The sequence below is a fragment of the Gorilla gorilla genome, chromosome 14 (genome assembly GCF_029281585.2).
Source record: "Gorilla gorilla gorilla isolate KB3781 chromosome 14, NHGRI_mGorGor1-v2.1_pri, whole genome shotgun sequence".
Classification (NCBI taxonomy): domain Eukaryota; kingdom Metazoa; phylum Chordata; class Mammalia; order Primates; family Hominidae; genus Gorilla; species Gorilla gorilla.
Window position 1 is genome coordinate 125416424 of NC_073238.2, and position 22230 is coordinate 125438653.

General features: G+C 46.5%; 1 protein-coding gene across 7 annotated transcripts in view; it reads right to left on the reverse strand.

Annotated features, from left to right (window-relative positions):
* Positions 1 to 22230, reverse strand: part of CARS2 (cysteinyl-tRNA synthetase 2, mitochondrial) — a 65940-nt gene that overhangs the window by 37829 nt on the left and 5881 nt on the right. For 6 of the 7 annotated variants that reach the window (XM_055360430.2, XM_055360431.2, XM_019039588.3 and 3 more), the window contains exons 4-6: positions 9437 to 9508; positions 9211 to 9316; positions 4542 to 4625 (exon numbers count right to left, since the gene is read on the reverse strand). In XM_055360430.2, coding sequence (XP_055216405.1) covers positions 4542 to 4625; positions 9211 to 9316; positions 9437 to 9508 — 262 coding nt within the window. The remainder of the gene's footprint in view (positions 1 to 4541; positions 4626 to 9210; positions 9317 to 9436; positions 9509 to 22230) is intronic. The other variant, XM_063697521.1, reaches the window with a different exon arrangement.

Below are 22230 nucleotides of genomic sequence, written 5' to 3' on the forward strand. Positions count from 1 at the left end.
TTAAAGACGTGCAGACACAGATACTTTTTCTGGGTCAGACTGGACAGGCTACGTTTTCATTACTAGTCACTTTAGTAAGAATAACATCCTCTGGGCACCCAAGCAAACAGAACAATTCCTACATAGTGCATGGCAAACGAGAACATCAATTAACACCTTATGCCGAAGGAAAATACTTAAGGACAGAAAATGCGGCCAAGGACTGTATTTCCAGCCAAACTGACTTTGAAGTAGAAGGCAGCACACTGTCATCCACAGGCACAAATTCAGAGAATACTGTTCCCGAGAAAGGGCTCTTCCTTCAGAAACTGCTGGGGAATGAGCTTCAAAAACAACAGGGAAAAAGCGGACCTGGAGACGATGGGAGCGGGGAAGAGTGGACGGCGCTACAGAAGGCAGCGCAGGCGGAGGCTGGGCACTCCAACATATGGACACGCGGGGCGGGGAGGAGGCACGTGCATGGGAACCTTCTAACCACGGTCAAGCCTCGGGCAGGGCTGGTCCGTGATGGACTAAAGCAGGTGGATGCCCACTGGTCATCCGGTCACGCCCGGTGTCCTTAAAGGCTAGGACTTGCCACAGGGGAAAAGGGAACCACACATGTGAACAGACAGAGGGGTTAATGAAACTCCGTGGCCCTGAATTTGAGTATCAGTGTGACCTACGGAGCAGATGCGTTCATTACCTCAGTCTATGGGAGAGGCCAGGAAACAATGACAGACGGCAACAATGACAGATGGCAACAATGAGTATCCATGGTGCCCACGCTGTGTTCTCAAAACACCATTTCCCATTAAAAGTAAAATGGGAGCTGGGCGCGGTGGCTCACACCTAGAATCCCAGGACTTTGGGAGGCCGAGGTGGGCGGATCACCTGAGGTCAGGAGTTCGAGACCAGCCTGACCAATATGACAAAACCTCGTCTCTACTAAAAATACAAAAATCAGCCGGGTGTGGTGGCGGGTGCCTGTAATCCCAGCTACTGTGGAGGCTGAGGCAGGAGAATCGCTTGAGCTCGGGAGGCGGAGGTTACAGTGAGCCGAGATCACGCCATTGCACTCCAGCCTGAACAACAAGAGTGACATTCTATCTCAAAAAAAGAAAAGAAAAGAAAAGAAAAGAAAGAAAGAAAGAGAAAGCAAGAAAGAAAGAAAGAAAGGAAGGAAGGAAGGGAGGGAAAGGGAAGAAAAGGGAAGAAAGAAAAGAGAAAAATGGGGCTTCCAGGAGAAACAGCTTATTTTAAGATGAGCCAGGAATATCTTACCATATCAGATAGACAGCCACAAAACTATCAACTACAACAGGGCTGAGTGTAAGGGACTCGGGAGTAGCTCCTACCAGCAAAAGAGGGGGCACGCCGAGGCTCAATAAGGTGACGGCAGCAATGGATTAAAACGGCATGTGCACTGAAGCCCACGAGCTCTCAGCAATGAAAGAACATGAACTGGTCACTGCCAGAGGAAAATATGGAAGCCAACTCCTTGTTCTGAAAACTGGTAAGTTAAGGAAAAGGTCCTGCCTTTCTTATACAAACTGTACTACTGAGTAACCAGATGACAGTCTGCCTGTATAAAAGTATTCCAGCAAATGGGCCAGGCGCGGTGGCTCACACCGATAACCCCAGTACTTTGGGAGGCCGAAGGGGGTGGATCACCTGAGGTCAGGAGTTCAAGACCAGCCTGGCCAACAGGGCAAAACCCCATCTCTACTAAAACTACAAAAATTAGCTGGGTGCGGTGGCATGCCCCTGTAATCCCAGCTACTCTGGAGGCTGAGGCAGGGAGAACTGCTTGAACCTGGGAGGTGGAGGTTGCAGTGAACCGAGATCATGCCACCGCACTCCATCCTGGGCAACAGAGTGAGATTCCATCTCAAAAAACAAACAAACAAACAAACAAACAAAAAAGGTATTCCAGCAAATAAAGCAGAATGGGAGTTGCACCACCATGCCACCTCTTTTTGCAGTGAAGGATCTAAGCCTAGAGCGGCCAGGGCTGCTGACACACAGAGGCAGAGCCCTTACGTATCTCCTGGTGAGGAATACACCATCTACAAAGTAGCCTTCTCCAGAAATTTAGAACTGGATTAAGCCTCTACATTCAACTACCAGTTTGCAAAAAACACACAGGACAGAGGGAAATGTTACAGACACTCCAAAACTCAGAGCAAGCGAAATCCCACTGGGGGAACCGTGAGACACATGACATTTCTCCCTCAAATGAGCAGCAAGGGGAAAAAGCCAGGGGAGGAACATATGGACTAAAAACAAGACACAAATATAAAACAGCTAAGGCTAAGTGTCGTGTTAAGGGACACGTGTTTGGGCAATAAACCCATTCAGAAAAATGAGGAGGTGGCCGCTGTCAGAGTTAGGGCAGTAGTTGCCCCCAGGGCAGGGCAAAGAGGCTGGCAGGCAGGGCAGGGGAGGTTAGCGGCCAGGGCGTGGGACCCGGAGGACTCAGGTGCCTTCGCTCCCTTGCCATTGTTGTCTCTTTCCACTAGAGGGTGACCGCAGGGTCTCCACTGAACACAAATTCACTGAGCTGGGCATTTTTGTTTGTTTGGTAGAGACAGCAAGGGGTCTCACTACATTGCCCAGGCTGGTCTTGAACTCCTGGCCTCAAGTGATCCTCCAACCTTGGCCTCCTAAAGTGCTGGGATTACAGGTGTGAGCCGCCGTGCTCAACCAAGTCGGACATTTTTTAATGGTGTTTTCTATTGTTGTGTTATTACAACAATTTAAATTGAAAATTAAAAAGACAACACCATTGCTTTGGAAATAACATACACTAAGGCATTAAAATTTTTTTTCACCATATGTAAAAATGGTGGTTTTATTATCTTTGTTTTGTGTAATTCTATTTCCTAATTTTGTACCATTATAAATTATATAAATATGTTGCTTTTGTATAAGAAAATATTTTTTATTTTAAAAAGCACTGCTGTGAAGATGTGGAACGACAGGGACTTATTCCTCACTGGTGGGGATGCAAAATGGTGCAGCCACTCTGGGAGAAGCTGGGCAGTTTCTGACACAAATAAGCCTCTTCCCAGAGGACCCAGCATTGTGCTCCTTGGTATTTGCCCAAATGAGCTGAAAACCTGCACGTGGATGTTTACAGCAGCTTTATTCATAATTGCCAAAACTCAGAAGCAGCGAAGATGCCCTTCAGTAGGTGAGTGCTTAAGCTGCTGTAAATTCAGACACTGGGACGTGACTCGGTGTTAAAGAGAAACGAGCTCTCAGCCATGAAAAGACACGGAGGAAAATTACTGTGTATTCCTAAGTGAGAGAAGCCATTCTGAGAAGGGTGCACAGTGTATGACTCCAACTATATGACATTCTAGAAAAGGCAAAACTAGAGACTGTAGAAAGACCAGTGATTTCCAGGGATGGGAAAGAGGGAAGGATGAGCAGACAGACAACACAGGATTTTTCAGGGCAGTGCAAGTATCCTGCGTGATGCTGGAATGGTGGAAACATGTCACTATACATTCACCCAAACCCAGAGCACACAGTGCTGAGAGTGAACCCTGATGCCAACTCTGGTCTCTGGGCAAAGCTGATGCGTCAATGGTGGGGGATGCTGACAGTGTGGGGGGCGGTGTGGAGGGTAGCAGGTAGACAGGAATTCTCCGTACCTTACTCTCAAATTTGCTGTGAAGCTAAAATGGCTCTAAAAAACAAATCTATTAAATAAATAATTAAAAAAAACCTTCCTGATGCCAGAATGTACAACTCTCAGAAACTTCTCCTCCACATGTGTAAGCAAAGCCCACATGGCCTGCTGGTGGCCACGCCTCACATGTGGATGATGTGGGCGTCTGTGTTCCAGCCTGTGCGGGGAGCGGGACAGGACACCACGGCGGGGGAAGGAAAGAACCTGAGGGGTCAGTGCTATGGATGGTTAGGATTCATTGGCACAGTTTATGGGGCAGAAAGACAGTGCCTAAAACCAGAAATACCTTGAACAGTCTTTGGGGTCTGTCCCTGTTATTCTTGTTTGATTCCCTTAAACAGTATCCTTTTCAAATTATTTTAAATTTAGTCCCATATACTGCGCTTACTATTTCTTCTCCATAAAAATGTTTTGACCTAATAACTCCCTGGAACAGAATAGAGCAAGGAAGAGATTCAAACAGATTGGAAGTTTAACACATAGTAAGACACGTATGGGAATTAAATGTACGGTAACAGCAAAACACAGAAGAACGCGAAAATATGATGTACGTGTATGAGGTTTTCATGTACGCTGAAAACCCTGGGGAGGAAAAAGGAGACGGTGACCAGCACTGTCTCCAGGGAATGGAGCCAGGCACGCTGGGGGCGGGGGTGGACGACGCCCCACTTGCCATTTGAACTTTATGCCTCACAAGCTGGAGCCATCCACAGAAACCACACTAAATTTAAAACACAGCTGTGACCTGGGTAAGGCCAGTGTCTGAGCAAGTGGAGGGGTCTGCGCTCCAGATCTCATCTCCCCAGAGCTGAGACCCGAGGCAGAGGTCAGGGATCCACAGGGCTGAGCCCGGCCAACCCACCTGGCTCTCCGACTGGACCAGGGACCACGCCGACCAATTTGCCGTACTTGTCTCCTCTAGACTTCAGATCGAAGTAGACATTGCCTGTTTATAAAGACAATTATGAATTCATCACTTCTCAGTCTGAATATCAGCATACTGACAACCTTAACATCTAACAAGTAATTAGAATTTAAATACAGAACATAGCATTTGGCCCCATATACATATATAGTATTTATATTTTTATAGACAGGGTCTTGCTGTTGCTCAGGCTGGAGTGCAGTGGTACAATCACAGCTCACGATAGCCTTGAACTCCTGGGCTCAGGCAGTCTTCCCACCTCAACCTTCCCAGTAGGTGGGGCTACAGGAGTGACACCATGCCTGGCTTAATATATTTGTTAACCAGAATTAAAAACAATACTATAAGATAAATGCATGATTTGGACATATCATGAGTACACAGACATGAAAGTGAAAACACAAATGTAAGTTCTCTGTAAACTACTGAGACAATTATTTAATCAGAAAAAAGAAAAGTGTTATCACTGACCTTCATTTAGATCTTGTGCCTTGTGTTACACAACAGCTAACAAAGACACTCTTTCTTTACTTTATGTTACACACCAGCTAGCAAAGACACTCTTTCTTTGCCCAGTCATCTTCTAAAACTACCTTTTTACTCAGATTGAAAACATCATCTGGCTGGGCGCAGTGGCTCACACCTCCAATCCCAGCACTTTGGGAGTCCGAGGCAGGAGGATTGTTTGAGCTGAGGAGTTCGAGACCAGCCTGGGCAACATAGTGAGACCCCATCTCTACCAAAAAAAACACACAAAAAAATCATCTGCATATTGAAGTGTCTGTGAGGCTGAGTGCCAAGGTCCGCTTTGCAGTCTGAGGTCAGAACCTTCTCCAGAGCCTCCTGCAAGCCTGGGCTGCCCTTGCCCCTTCCACCACAAAGCCTAAGAAAGCAGAGCTGGGGAGGAGGTGCTCAGAGTGGGAGCTTTGTCAAGAAGAAAGCGCTACCAACCCAAGCTCCAAGGCTGCCCGGCTGCAGCCGCTGTGTGTTCCAGGCCATGTGTCTCCCTAGGAAGGAGGCAATGCTCATCCGGGCTGTGACTACGGCCATTCTCAGTACCACAGATCCGCAGCCACCATCCAGCACCCTCCAACCACACAGCAGCATGTAGCTGTCCTCAGGGCCCAGGTGTGGGTGCAACTTTTAGCCTTTACAAAGTTTGAGTCTTCACATTCTTTTTTACTAATGCAGTTACTGATTTGCATCAGTACCGTCCTTACTGCGGACACTGGTGTTGGTAAGATCAAGGAAACTTTGCAACTGGCAAACACAAGCTGCACCCAGGACCTGCCTCATGTCCTCAGCCTGGATGTCCCCCTCCTGTCCTCTGGTTCATCCCCAGCACCGAGTGCCAGCTTAGCGGTCAACCCCGAATGACCAGGGAGGACGCTGAAGGGACAGGGCAGGGTTTTCTGTTGAAACGTCACCCGGCTTTGTTTGCCCAAGCCACACTGGCCTTTCCTCCCACCAGTGACCATTGTGCTCAGAAAACCCTGCCCTGTCCCTGCAGCGTCCTCCCTGGTCATTCAGGGTTGATCATTAAGCTGGCACTCGGTGCTGGGGATGAACCAGAGGACAGGAGGGGGACATCCAGGCCCTAGGAGCTGCTTTCTATGAAGTCAGAATATAAACAGTGCTTTAAAAGCGCTTCACTGGAGAGAAACCACTCCCTTAAATGGTGGAAACATTCCCCCTTCACTTTGGTTTATGTTATCAATTTGCTGAAGAAATTGTTTTTCACCAAGAGTTCAAAGATCAAATTACAACCAAGCCCTTGTGGAATTGTCACAAAGTCCAAATTACTGGGGTTTGAGTGAATGTAAGTGTATTTTGAATTAATTATATTTATACTATCATTGAATTGTTTATAATAAAACACAGTAACAAAACAACAAACAGCATTCAATCCTCAAGCCTGTGAAGACGAGAATCCCTACTCGTGAACATTTATCAGTTTATTCCTAAAATGGAAGCACAGGCCCACATATCTTATTTCAAGTTACACGACAGCAAAAAATTAATTCCTGTGTTTTCTGGTGCCAACTCTAATTCAACCACCTAAGTCCTTTAAAAAAAGTTTTTCTTGGGAGGCTGAGGCAGGAGAATTGCTTGAACCTGGGAGGCGGAGGTTGCAGTGAGCCGAGATTGCGCCACTGCACTCCAGCCTAGGCGACAGAGCAAGACTCTGTCTCAAAAAAAAAAAAAAAAGTTTTTCTTTGAAACAAAATCTAAATATACCACATTAGAACAAGTAAAAAGCTACTTCCATACACAGAGCCTACTGAGCAGATCCTCAGGGCCTCACGTGCTCATCTTACGCTCCAAGTAGGACCCAGGAAGGACAGGAACATCCAGGGCAGTGCTTCATGCTTTCTGACTCATTGCAACAAACATTCAATACCTACGTATCTTCAGCCGTGGGCTGGATACTTTAAGGCGTCATTCAATAAAGCAAAAGGTTTTCATGGTCTGAGAATTTATGATCTAGATGGGGACAAAATATGAATACATTAAACAGCAAACTATGGCAGTGCAGAACTGGCTGCCAAATGGTATAGCAGAGATATCAAGGCTGAGAAAGTAAGTTCACTTTCAACTGTGCTGGGTGAAGGAGAACTTCATGGAGAGATGAGGCTGTGGTCAGGGTTTGCGGCCAGGATGGGTGGGATTTAGTTCAGATTTATGGCGATGCTTCATCACCAAAGCAGCAAAACAGCAAGAGGCCAGCCTTGCCTGGGGGCCACCAGACAAAGATTAGCATCCGCAAACCAACGAAACCACCTGCAGTAAGCAACATGCAAATCTAAACACAGACTGCTCCACAGGAAAACTGACCTGTCAGAGTCTTGAGTCTACATGTGCTTACCCAGAAAAAATGAAAAAAAAAAAAAAAAGAGGAAAAAAGAAAGAGGAGGGGAAAAGTGAGGAGACTAAACCAACAAATGCACACGCAGCACATGCCCTGGGGACAAGTGAGTATATTTAATACAGAGAGGACACGCGAAGCTAGCCAGAAATTCTTCATCGTCTGAGGTCTGACCATGACATCTGGACTCCTTTTATGCAGAGATGCATGTTGAAGTGTCACGGCTGATGCGACAGAACATCTGCAACTCACGCTTTTTTTTTTTTTTTTTGAGACAAGGTCTCGCTCTGTCTCCCAGGCTGGTGTGCAGTGGGACAATCATGGTTCACTGCAGCCTCGAATTTCCTGGGCTCAATCTATCCTCTCACCTCGGCCTCCTGAGTAGCTGAGACTACAGGAGCACGCCACCATGCCTAGCTAATTTTTATATTTTATTTTTATAGAGAAGGGGTCTCTCCATGTTGCCCAGGCTGGTCCTGAACTCCTGGACTCAAGTGATCCACCTGCCTCTGCCTCCCAAAGTGCTGGGATTATAGGTATCAGCCACCACACCCAGCCCTGCAACTCACTTTTTTATTTTTATTTTTTGAGACAGTCTTGCAATGTCACCCAGGCTGAAGTACAATGGTGTGATCTCGGCTCACTGCAAACTATGCCTCCTGGGTGCAAGCAATTCTCATGCCTCAGCCTCCAGAATAGCTGGGACCACAGGCATGCGATACCAAGCCTGGCTGATTTTTTGTCATCTTAGTAGAAATAAGGTTTTAACATGTTGCCCAGGCTGGTCTCAAATTCTTGGCCTCAAGTGATCCACCCGCCTCCACCTCCCAAAGTACTGGGATTACAGGCGTCAGCCACCACGCCTGGCCCTGCAAGTTTTTTTTTTTTTGTGCAGGGGAGGGTGGGGGGACGGAGTCTTGCTCTGTCACCAGGCTGGAGTGCAATGGTGTGATCTCGGCTCACTGCAACCTCTGACTCCCGCAACTCACTCGTAATGGCCTGTGAAAAAACGATAGCCAAACAGACGGGGGTGACCTGGGCTGACTTTTAATAAGAAGAGAGCAGGTCTCTGGAGGTACTGTGTTTGTCCCCAACTTTTTGTTAGGAAAATACCTAAACAAAGATGAAATAACACCACAATGAACACCTGTACACCTACCACCTAGATTCCACGACTGTTACCAAGACTAGCTGTCCAGACGTTCCCCTCTCCCTGTGACTGGAAAAGATTTTTAGAACTAATTCAACCATTTCGCAAAGAGACACAATATTGTAGAAAACCCCACAACAGCTTTGCTGTTGGAATCCTAGCAAGACAGAAGTAAATTTTAGTATGTTCCTGCAGCTCATAAATACATCCAGTTTCTCCAAATCCCAGTAATGTTTTAGTTTTAAGAACATAAACCGGCTGGGCACAGTGGCTCACGCCTGTAATCCCAGCACTTTGGGAGGCTGAGGCAGGTGGATCACAAGGTCAGGAGTTTGAGACCAGCTTGGCCAACATGGTGAAACCTTATCTCTACTAAAAATACCAAAAAAAAAAAAAAAAAGTAGCCGGGCATGGTGGCACGCACCTTGTAGTCCCAGCTATTCAGGAGGCTGAGACGGGAGAATCGCTTGAACCAGGGAGGCAGAGGTTGCAGTGAGCTGAGATTGCACCACTGCACTCCAGCCTGGGTGACAGAGTAAGACTCTGTCTCAAAAAAAAAAAAAAAAAAAAAAAAAAAACATAAACCCTACCTTTTGCCGTTGAATAAGCGTGCCCACGAGCAATGATTCCTTCAATGAAAGAAATTATCTGAGGAATATTTTCGGTTACCCTCAGGTACACCGTGGGTGGGAGAACCTGCAAGGAAGTGGAGACATGACCGTGTTTCCCTTGTGAGAAGCACAGGTCAGCCAGCACCAGCTGTCATTGCTCACGCCTGTCACCCTCATGGCAGGAACAACCAGCCCCACACTTTACCTTCAGGGCTGCCATGTCCTGCTTGAAGTCTTCCTCATAAAGACTGGCGAGGGAAGCGGGGGAAATATTCATCTGCAGAAGGATTAGATGTGCACGTTAATGAGCCTGGGGCATTCGCAATAGAACCACGCAGCCACAAGAAAGCCCACGTGCACAACACGACAGCAAACGTACCCCGGCCACCTCCGGCGCCTCGGCCTCAGTTTGCCCCCACCCACTCACCAAAGCGGGGGCACTCATTTTAGGTACTGAACTTTTACTAGTAGCTTAGCTAGAAAAAAAGGCTTATTGACCTTGTCTTCTGGTTAGAGAAGAAATAATGTCACAATTTCCATTATATAGTAAAAAACAAACCAGCTGGGTGCAGCGGCTCACGCCTGTAATCCCAGCACTTTGGGAGGCCAAGATGAGAGGATCGTTTGAGACCATGAGGTTGAAGCTGCGAACAGCCATGATCGTGCCACTGCAATCCCATCCTTGGCAACAGGCGAGACACCATCTCCGAAACAAAAATAAAAATAAAGTAAAACAGAAAACAAAACATACCAAGGATCCTCCACTTTTCTAAGACAAGGGCAAAATCACCCTAGTCCAGTCTGTATGATAAGAAACTAGGTTCCTATCTTATCCCTTAATCCTCAGGAGAAAAAAAAATAGTCAAAAATATACTAAAGAGGAGGCTGGGTGTTGTGGGTCATAGCTATAAATCCCAGCACTTTGGGAGACTAAGGCAGGTGGATGACATGAGGCCGGGAGTTTGAGACCAGCCTGGCCAACACGGTGAAACCCCGTCTCTACTTAAAATACAAAAGTTAGCCAGGCATGGTGGCGCACACCTGTAATCCCAGAGACTCAGGTGGCTGAGGCAGGAGAATCACTTGAACTCAGGAGGCGGAGGTTGCAGTCAGCCAAGAAGGTGCCACTGCACTCCAGCCTGGGTGACAGAGCAAGACTCTCTTCCAAAACAAAAAAAAAAGAAAGATCAAAAAGGAACCTCTAAAGAAATATTTTGAAAGTAATTTAACACACTACAACTGGGATTTAATGGAGTACTCATTCCCTCGGGTCCCATGGCTGGGTTTCTGGAGATAGACCACCAAAACAGTCCAATCAATTCCAAATGTGGGGGCCTTGGGGGCACACCTCTGCAGCCCCTGCCACATTATCCAAGGAGGCTGAGACACAAGACTAGGTTCGCTCATGTTATTTCATAATTTCAATGAAAAACTCTACATGAACAGATGCACAAGATGCTGTGAAGCTCTGGAATGGAGCAGGGCATCATAACTGCTGGTCCTGCTCAAGTGGCTTTTGGGCCTCCCAAGCACAGCACCTGCCACCTGCTAGTCTCCCCGAGCTGCTCCACGCAGCCTCAGGAACCAAGTCTCCCCATTTCACAGGTGAAGGAATTACCACTCTAGAATACTGAGAAACTTTCTCAAGCGCAACGCCACACGTGGGGCCAGGTCCCAACCATGTGACCCTGAGACCCAGGGCTCTGAATGGCATAGTCAACCCAGAAAGCCCCACCAAAGAATACCCACTGAAGAAAGCAAGCTGGTGAACTATGCATTGCTACCCCGGTGTTGTTTAAGCTTTGGGGTCTTGGGCAAATCAATAATCAAACCTCTTGGCCTTCAGTTACTTTACAGCATGGAGATATTCTACCTAGTAATCCCTTAGACTGCTAGAAGAACCACTGTGTATATACAGGCAGGACAGCTTTGTAAAAGAAAACATTACATAAATATCACATTAAAGAGAGAAAATACACAGCACCTAGCACAGAGCCGGTACTCCAAAACACTTCAGCCCCTCTCCTGCGGTACAGCTTTGTGGCAAAGCAGACCTTTACAACAATAAATCAGTTAATGTATGTCTATCCAGGGGACAAAAGACCAAAGGAAAAAACCCAAAAGTACTGTGTCTTCTTGCCGCTTCAGACTCCCCCAGAAGTCTCAAATTCCATGCAATTTTGGGCCTAAAGATCAGTGGGGTGGCCGGGCACGGTGGCTCACGCCTGTAATCCCCACACTTTGGGAGGCCGAGGTGGGCAGATCATGAGGTCAGGAGATCGAGACCATCCTGGCTAACATGGTGAAACCCCGTTGCTACTGAAAATACAAAAAATCAGCTGAGCGTGGTGGCAGGCACCTGTAATCCCAGCTACTCGGGAGGCTGAGGCAGAAGAATCGCTTGAACCCAGGAAGTGGAGGTTGCAGTGAGCCAACACTGCCCCACTGCACTCTAGACTGGGCGACAGAGTGAGACCCTGTCTCAAAAAAATAAAAAATAAAATAATAAAGATCAGCAGGTTGCTTAATCTATATTTTTCTGCAGAGGTAATTTATTGCCAGGAGAAGTCAAATGGCATAAAGGGGTGCCCAGACTTGGCTTTCCTCCCAGAAGGAAAATACAGTGACCAGTTTTCCCACAAGCATGAACGTGGTTATATATATACATTTGTGTCTTTTTCTTGGAATCCCCAAATGCAGCCCATTCCACACTCTGCTCTGTGCTGCTAGCTTCTCTCCCTCCCAGCACACAGAATCCTGGGGGTCCATCATGCTGGACACACTGAGCTGCCTCGCTCCTTTCAAGGTGGCCTCTACTCCCCCTTCCAGATGTGTCGCTATGTGCTTACCCGGTCCTGTCCCGATGCACATCCCATCCTCACCACTACAAACACAACTGTGCACAGGTCACTTTGCAGCAGCCCAAGTGTGCCTGTGAGCTAAACTCGTAGGCAGGAGACAGAGGGCACAGGCTCATGGACTTGGCCGCTCCTGCAAGCTGCCTTCCAGGAAAGCTGTGCCAGCTACACCCAACCAGCAACACCTGGAGGTGTCTGTCTTCCTCTGCCCTCACCTGCAGGGTCAGCCAACTTTCACATGGTGTCAGTGTGACAGCTGACAAGTGCTTTGCTCTTTAAGCTTTTACCTCTTTTGAGTAAATCTGAACATCTCGCATGTTTAGGAACTATCTGTGTTAAATGACCTGTAGTTATCCACGCCTGTGTTTCTATTGAGTGGTATAGGTCTTTTTCTTATTGCATGTTAGGAATTCTTTTCTTTTTTTTCTTTTGAGACAGAGTTTTGTTCTTGTTGTCCACGCTGGAGTGCAATGGCGCAATCTCAGCTCACTGCAACCTCCGCCTCCCAGGCTCAAGCGATGCTCCTGTCTCAGCCTCCCAAGTAGCTGGGACTACAGGCACACGCCACCACGCATGGCTAATTTTTGTATTTTTAGTAAAGATGGGGTTTTTCCTTGTTGGCCAGGCTGGTCTCGAACTCCTGACTTCAGGTGATCCACCTTCCTCGGCCTCCTGAAGTGCTGGGATTGCAGATGTGAGTCACCGTGCCAGGCCGGAAGTATTTTTATATTAAAGAAATTAACCTTTTATTGCTGATATAATTTCCATTTTTCCACAGTTTTTCAACTTTATGGTTGTTTCATGAAATGTAAAAACTGTCATTTTTATACTTAGCAATCTTTCATATTTCTGAATCTTTTCTCATAAATGGCTTCTGGATTTGGAAACAAACTTACAAACCCTCCCCAATATGAGGGTATCAAATTTGCCTTGGGGTCTCTTTTATATTTAAATCTCTGACCTGCCTTGAATGCGGCTATGAGGCCTCTATCCACCTCTGGCTTATGTTTTTCTCCAGATGACCCCTAGCTGCCAACACTCTACGGAATAATCTACCTCCCGCCCCCACTGATTTGAAATGCCATCTTTTATCATAAAACAAACTCTCATTAATTATCAGGGCTGTTTCTGGACTTTTTGGTGTATTCCATCATCTGTTTATGCATGCTTTGTACAGGTGTTTAATTTCTGCAGGCTTTAAAGCCACAGATAACAGATCAGCGGATGCTTGGACACCAGGGGGTTAGGGGTGCAGGGAGGAATCCTGAGGGGCACAGACACAGGGGTGATGGATGCATCCACAGGGGCATCCCTAGGTCAACATTTGGCAAACTGCACCTTCCTGAATAATACATGCAATCTATTGTAGGTCAATCCTACCACATAAAGCTGTGCAGAAAAAAAAAAAAAAATATATATATATATATATACATATACATATATATACACATACATATATACATATATATACACATACATATATACATATATATATACACATATATATATATATATGAAAACAAAAACCTTCTATAGCTCTTAAAACGTTTTCATATTTGGTGGCTGGGCACAGTGGCTCACACCTGTAATCCCAGCACTTTGGGAGGCCGAGGTGGGTGGATCACCTGAGGCCGGGAGTTCAAGACCAGCCTGGCCAACATGGAGAAACCCCGTCTCTACTAAAAATACAAAAAGTTAGACGGGCATGGTGGCACATGTCTGTAATCCTGGCTACTCGGGAGGCTGAGGCAGGAGAATCGCCTGAACCCGGGAGGCGGAGGTTGCGGTGAGCTGAGATTGTGCCATTGCACTCCAGCCTGGACGTCAAGAGCAAAACTCCATCTCAAAAAAAAAATTAATAAATAAAAGTTTTCATATTTGATAGGGTTAGTCCCTCTCAATATTCGTCTTTTATAGACTTTTCCTATCCTTCCTTTTTTTTTTTTTTTTTTTGCTGTTCTATATGAACTTTAGAATTAATTTATCTAGACTGGCCTGAGCAACCTGGCAAAACCCTGTCTCTACAAAAAATACAAAACAATTAGCCAGGCGTGGTGGCATATACCTGTAGTCCCAACTACTTGGGAGGCTGAGGCAGGAGGATCACTTAAGCCTGGGAGATGGAGGCTGCAATGTCCAAGATTGTGCCACCACACTCCAGCTTGGGCAACAGCGTGAAACTCTGTTTCAAGAAAGGAATTAATTGGCTGGGTGCGGTGGCTCACATCTGTAATGCCAGAACTTTGGGAGGACGAGGTGGGCAGATCATGAGGTCAGGAGTTCGAGACCAGCCTGACCAACATGGTGAAACCCCATCTCTACTAAAAATACAAAAATTAGCCAGGTGTGGTGGTGGGCGCCTGTAATCCCAGCCATTCGGGAGGCTGAGGCAGGAGAATCGCTTGAACTCGGGAGGCGGAGGTTGCAGTGGGCAGAGATTGCACCACTGCGCTCCAGCATGGGCGACAGAGCGAGACTCTGTCTCAAAAAAAAAAAAAAAAAAAAAGAATTAATTTATCTAGTTCAGAAAGAGACAACATATAAACACACAAGCATACACACTTTAAAGGCTCATCAGGTAGAATACACCCCAAACACCCAATACTCCCTTCTCTGCACGTGGCTGCACCAGCACCAACGGCCCAGTCCTAGAGGACATGGCTCACAAATGCTACAATGACAAGGAGTTGTAAGTGGAATACCCACCTACTGCTGCTGGTGCTGGGGAGAGAAACCTTACATTCTTTTTTTTTGAGGCAGTCTCGCTCTGTCGCCCAGGCTGGAGTGCAGTGGAGCAATCTCGGCTCACTGTAAGCTCTGCCACCCAGGTTCACGCCATTCTCCTGCCTCAGCCTCCTGAGCAGCTGGGACTACAGGTACACGCCACCACGCTCAGCTAATTTTTTGTATTTTTAGTAGAGACGGGGTTTCACCGTGTTAGCCAGAATGGTCTCGATCTCCTGACCTCGTGATCCACCTGCCTCGGCCTCCCAAAGTGCTGGGATTACAGGCGTGAGCCACCGCGCCCGGCTGGAAACTCATATTCTAAAAGTCAAACTGCTTGCTACACTTAACCTGAAACATATGATCATTCCTTATACCGGGGTAGTGCTGCTTTCTCACTGCCATAAAACAAATAGACGAGGTAGAAAGGCGCTAAAATGGGGTCCTAGTCCTATTTCGGATTCTCTCAGGTAGCTCTAACGATCGTAAATCATTTTAAGTTAGCTCTCTCTCCACGACAGGAGCCCGCTGGCTGGGCCCTGTGTCCAGCCCTTCCTCAACATTTCACCTTCTTCCAGAAAGCCAGGGTGATGCAGGCTAGTGTCCCGGCACACAAAAAGAGAAACTTTGGCTTGAATTACTTGGAGACATATATAATAATTTTTCGGTTTTTTTGTTTTGTTTTTTGTTTTTTGAGATGTAGTTTTGCTCTTGTTGCCCAGGCTGGAGTGCAATGGTGCGATCTCAGCTCACCGCAACCTCTGCCTCCCAGGTTTAAGTGATTTTCTTGCCTCAGCTCCCGAGTAGCTGGGATTACAGGTATGCACCACCATGCCCAGCTAATTCTGTATTTTTAGTAGAGACAAGGTTTCTCCACGGTGGTCAGGCTGGTCTCAAACTCCCGACCTCAAGTGATCCTCCCACCTCGGCCTCCCAAAGTGCTGGGATTACAGGAGTGAGCCACCGTGCCTGGCTTAATGATTTTTCTTAATATAAAATGTTACTGGCTGGCCGTGGTAGCTCACGCCTGTAATCCCAGCACTTGGGAGGCTGAGGCAGCTGGATCACCTGAGGTCAGGAGTTTGAGACCAGCCTGGCCAATATGGTGAAACCCCATCTCTACTAAAAATACAAAAATTAGCTGGGCGTAGTGGTGTACGCCTGTAGTCCCAGGTACTCGAGAGGCTGAGGCAGGAAAATCGCTTGAGCCTGGGAGGCGGAGGTTGCGGTGGGCTGAGATCCCACCATTACACTCCAGCCTGGATGACAAAGTGAGACCCTGTCTCAAAACAAAAACAAAACAAAATGTTACTATGTGAATATATCCTACCTCTTTTAATTCTTACCCCAGATTTGTTTAAAACCTGTGCTTTTCATCTCTGACAACCTATAAAATGGTGCCAAAAATTAAAGTCAAGGGAGTGACTCAGAAAAGTGTATTATTATAATTTAAAATATTTTAAAAACAAGTCTTGGAGCAGATGGCACGAAAGATATTATTATCATTTTAAAAGCTTGCATGAGAAGCAACCCAGTGTCCAACAGTGGAAGAATATGGATAAAGAAAACGCAGCACAGTCGGCTCTCTGTATCCTAGGGTTCTGCATCTGTGGGTTCAATCGATCTCATACAGAAAATATTAAGAAATAATGCCAGGCACAGTGACTCATGCCTGTAATCCCAGCACTTTGCGAGGTCAAGGCAGGAGGGTTGCTTGAGCCCAGGAATTAGAGACCAGCCTGAGCAACTTAGAAGGCCCTGTCTCTTCAAAAAATACAAAAATTAACTGCGCATGGTGGCACATGCCTGTGGTCCCCGCTACTCTGGAGGCTGAAGTGGGAGGATCCCTGAGCCTGGGAGGGTGAGGCTGTAGTGAGCCGTGATTATGCCACTGCACACCAGCCTGGGTAACAGAGTGAGACCCTATCTTAAAACTAAATAAATAATAAAAAATAATACAAATTTTTTAAAAATATAGTACAACTATTTATAGAGCATTTACATTGTATTAGTTATTAAAAGTAATCTAGATATGATTTAAAGTATATGCGAAGATGTGCATAGATTAAGTGCAAATATATTTTATATCAGGGACTCGAACATCCAAGGATTTTGGTATGTGGGGAGGGGGTCCTGGAACCAAAACAAAAGCACATATATTCAGAAGATAGACAGCAAGGAGAGTGTACACGCAATGTGACCTTATTCAGCCATAAAAAGGAAGGAACTTCTGGCACAGGCTGCAGGTGGATGAACCTTGAGGAATTATGCACCATTTAATGCTGTAAATGTACTTAATGCCACTGAATTGCACATTTAAAAATGTTTAAAATCGTAAATTTTATATTATAAAAAGGTAAAGAAGAAAAATAAAAGTTTTAATTTTACCTTCAAAAAAGTTTACATTGGATAAAAAGAATTACCTTTTTTTTTTTTTAATTATACTTTAAGTTCTGGGACACATGTACAGAAAGTGCAGGTTTGTTACATAGGTATACACGTGCCATGGTGGTTTGCTGCACCCATCAACCCGTCATCTACATTAGGTATTTCTCCTAATGCTATCCCTCCCCTAGCCCCCCAACCCCCGACAGGCGCCGGGTGTGTGATGCTCCCCTCCCTGTGTCCATGTGCTCTCATTGTTCAACTCCCACTTATGAGTGAGAACCATGCGGTGTTCGGTTTTCTGTTCCTGTGTTAGTTTGCTGAGAATGATGGTTTCCAGCTTCACCCATGTCCCTGCAGAAGACATGAACCCATCCTTTTCTATGGCTGCACAGTATTCCATGTGCCACATTTTCTTCATCCAGTCTATCACTGATGGTCATCTGGGTTGGTTCCAAGTCTTTGCTATTGTGGACAGTGCTGCAATAAACATACGTGTGTATGTGTCTTTATAGTAGAATGATTTATAATCCTTTGGGTATACCCAGTAATGGGATTGCTGGGTTAAATGGTATTTCTGGTTCTAGATCCTTGAGGAATCGCAACACTGTCTTCCACAATGGTTGAACTAATTTACACTCCCACCGACAGTGTAAAAGCGTTCCTATTTCTCCACATCCTCGCCAGCATCTGCTGTTTCCTGACTTTTTAATGATCGCCATTCTAACTGGCATGAGATGTTATCTCACTGTGGTTTTGATTCACATTTCTTAAAGAATTACCTTTTCACTAAATACTAAAAAACAGATGTTTTCATAACTATGGGTTTCAGATACACATTTTATTACATTGAAGTCAGACATTATTTTGAGGAAAGAAACTATTCAATACCATCTTAGGATCTTGCTGTGTACCAAGTATGGAAATTCTCTGGTTCAAAAATTAACTACTCTCTACAGTTAGAATGTTTAACCAATTCTACCAAGTTTTTCATATTCTAATCATAACATTTTTAAAAAAGTTAACAACCAATCCCTCCTCGTGGCATCTGTGAAATTAACTCTTGCTTCTTCCTCCCTTTACCACGCTGGCCACCTCCTCCTTCCTGCAGTTCTCTGCTCCCTGGACTTGGGGATCTTGTCCCGCTTCTCTGATGGCAACGTTCCAGCCCCACCTTCCCCATCGCCCCCATGACACCCTCCGAGTACACCGTGTCCTTACCTCTCCTCCCATCCCCTGCGGGGCCCCTTCTCTGTCCCACGGGGCTCCCTCCAGAACTCAGCCAGTGTCTCAGCCTCTACCAGCTCCCTGCCACCAGGACACGGGGACTGACACAATTCTTTCTGATCTTGAAGATTCATGAGAGGCACGAAGCTACCAAGTGCTTTTATTTCAGGCTCTGGCTGCCCCGACGGCAGGTGAAAGCCCCGAACCACTGACCTTCCTTCTTTACCAGCGGGGCATTTCCAAACACCACCTCTGCTGAGGGTTACCTGGTGACTATGCATTCACGCACAGCCTTAGACATCACGCACCTGCCTTCTAAATCCTGCCTCTTATAGGCTGGGGGTAAGGATGTGAAGAAATATGTTTAAAGTGGGAGCCGATTTCCAGCACTGCCAGTCTCTCAGTGATCTGACTCTCAGTTGCAAGATATCAAATAAACTGTTCCCCCTTTGACCTAGCAATACCGCTTTGGAAATTAATTAACTTTTTATTTAGAGACAGAGTCTCACCCTGTGGCCCAGGCTGGAGTGCAGTGGCACGATCTCAGCTCACTGCAACCTCCACCTCCCGGGTTCAAGTAATTCTCGTGTCTCAGCCTCTCGAGTAGCTGGGATTACAGGTGCACACCTCCACACCCAGCTAATTTTTTGTGTTTTAGTAGAGACAGGGTTTTGCCATGTTGGCCAGACTGGTCTCAAACTCCTGGGCTTAAGTGATCCAGCCTTCCAAAGTATAGGATTATAGGCGTGAGCCACTGCACCCAGCCACAGGAAATATATTTATAAGTAAACAAAACAAAAGCATATATGTTCATAGCAGCACTCTTTTTAACAGCCAGAAGCAATACAAACAGCAATTGGGAAAAGGCTAGAACTGCTAAACAGCCCCATGCGGTGGGAGACTACCCAGTTAGGAGAAAGACAAATCAATAGAAAATAGGAAGACAGAGACGTCAGTGAAAATGTTCAAGGACCTCACACCATTCCTTTGACTCATGCCTAAGAGACAAGAGAAGAGCTCTGTTCACTCAACAAATGACAAAGTTCAGCCTCTTTTCAGATAAACGCCCCAGCCCAAAGGCGGCCTCTGACTTCCAATCCAAATCTTTAGTCACTAGTTCCACCCCATTTCACAAAAGGAAGACGCATGGGTGTGACGGGAGGTTGATGAGGAAGGGAAGCCACAATGACAGACAAATGCTATAATTCAAATCTCACTGACTTAAAAAGTAGGTATATGTATATCTTTTTTTCAAAAAAAGAAATCCAGGCCAGGCGTGGTGGCTCACACCTGTAATCCTAGCACTTTGGGAGGCCGAGGAGGGCGGATCACCTGAGGTCAGGAGTTCGAGACCAGCCTGGCCAACGTGGTGAAACCCCGTCTCTACTAAAAATACAAAAATTAGCCAGGCATGGTGGTGGGTGTCTGTAATCCCAGCTACTCTGGAGGCTGAGGCAGGAGAATCGCCTGACCCCGGGATGTGGAGGTTGCAGTGAGTGGAGATAGCACCATTGCACTCCAGCCTGTGCAACAAGAGTGAAATTCTGTCTCAAAAAAAAAAAAAAAAAAAAAAAAAATCCAGCAAGTTTTTTTTAAAAAGCACCAGAAACACTGCTATGGTTTGAATGTTTGTCCCCTCCAAAACTCATGTTGAAATTTATTTGCCCTTGTAACAGTATTAAGAGGTGAGAACTTGAAGAAGTGATTAGGCCGTGAGGGCCCCACCCTCTTGGATGGGCTTCATGCCTTCTTAAAAGGGCTTTCCGGCCAGGTGCAGTGGCTCACACCTGTAATCCTAGCACTTTGGGAGGCCGAGGCAGGAGGATTGCTTGAGCTCAGGAGTTTGAGACCAGCCTGGGCAACATAGTGAAACCGCATCTCTACTAAAAATAGAAAAAAAAAAAAATTAGTCATGTGTGGTGGTGCACAGCTGAGTCCCAGCTTCCAGGAGGGCTGAGGTGGGAGAATAGCTTGAGCCCAGGAGATCAAGGCTGCCCTGAACTATGACCACACCACTGCACTCCAGCCTAGGCGACACCGTGTGACCCTGTCTCCAAAAAAAGAAAAAAAAAAACAAAGGAGGGGTGGGAGCAGGGGGCTTTTGGCAGGGGTTCTTTCTCTCCCCTCGATCTCTCGCCCTCCACCATGGGATGATGCAGTAAGAGGGCCCTTGCCAGATGTTGGCACCTTGATCTTGGTCTTCCAGCCTCCAACATAGTGAGCAAATACATTTCTATTCATTATAAATTACCCAATCTGTGGTGTTCTGTTATAGCAGCGCAAAACAGACTAAGACAAACACCATCTAATTAGCCAGACTTCAGAAAAGCACCACATTAGAAAATGAAATGGAAAAATATGCTCTTGGAGTGTCAAACTGCCAAACAGCAGCCCACCACTGGACAATCCACAGGTGGTCTCCACAAAAAGCAGAGAGAACAGGGGTGGAACAGGTGCTGACCATGGACGCCGGTGACAGGTGCATGGGTTCATATGCTCTTCTCTCTACTTCATGTATGTTAGAACATTTCCACTGTAACACATGCTGGCAAAAGCAGTGGTAACTGGCAAAGTATCACAAGACTACATCTCGTCTACATCAAAATTAGGTCAGCTTTACTTAAATTCCTTCATCAGATTCAGGAAAAGGAAATAGCCAGTCATCCTAACTAACACACAAATGAATAGACTGTCTTGTATGCTAAACCACAGTGAATTGTGAAAATGGGCAAAAATGTCCAGAGAGAATGGTGATTAGAGGAAGCACCCGCAATGGAGAAAGCCGACACAAGACAGCATGTGGGGCAAAGAGTGACAGCGTTTCATCAGAATGGCTTCTTTAGGAAAAGTCTTCCTCACTAGCAGTTAAAGTCAAAGGACCCACCAAAGCCCTTCCGGTAGAAGTGATGTGCGGGGCACTGGCCCCCAGCCAACAGGGAGAGCCCGAGGAGGCGCCTCCAATGTCCCACCTGCCTGTACAACCTCATCCACTGTGTCTTCCCAAAGCTTGCCAGGCACCACACTCCAGGTGTGGGCCAGACTCCAGTGGGACCCTCAGCCTGCACGGGAAAGAGACTTCTGCTACCCGCCACAAGTGCGTAGGCCATTCCCACCTGGCAGGGGTACTTGCCCAGAGATAGCTGAAGTCAGAGCCGTGGGAGTGGCCCTGCCCCTGAAGGTCTGTGCAACCTCAAGATGTGATCACCTTAACCTCTTGACTCTTCTGCAAGATAGGGACACATCCAATGAATCTGAGTGGAGGGCCACCTACAAAATCAAAGTCCTACAATCCTTGACAGTGTCAAGGACATGAGACAGGGAACTACTGAAGACTGAAGGAGACCGAGGAGACGACAGGACTCTGGAAGGGGTTCTAGGACAGAAAAGAAAGAGGCGCTCGGGGACAGGGACAACACCTGGGGTTGACGTCCATGTCACCCACACCAGCGCACTGCATCAATGTCCGGTTCCTGACTGGGAGGGCTGTGCGGGCCTCGAGAGCCAGTGACCTTGCTCTGAAGGCATGCGTGGCGTGTGCAGAGAGGGGAGGCGGCCTGGTGGGAAAAGTCTAGAACAGAGAGAAGATGATGGCCCAACGCAGCACAACAATGGCCACGAGGAAACCCAGGGTGGCTGCAGGAGAACTTTGTACTATTCTTGTCATTTTTCTGTAGATCTCAAATCGCTTCAAATATTTTTTTAATATGGAATAAAGTGTGTTAAAAAAAGCCCAATAAGCTCTGCTCTGCGCAGCACACAGGGTTGTTCTGAGACTCAAATACTAATAGATACAAAAAGTACTTTT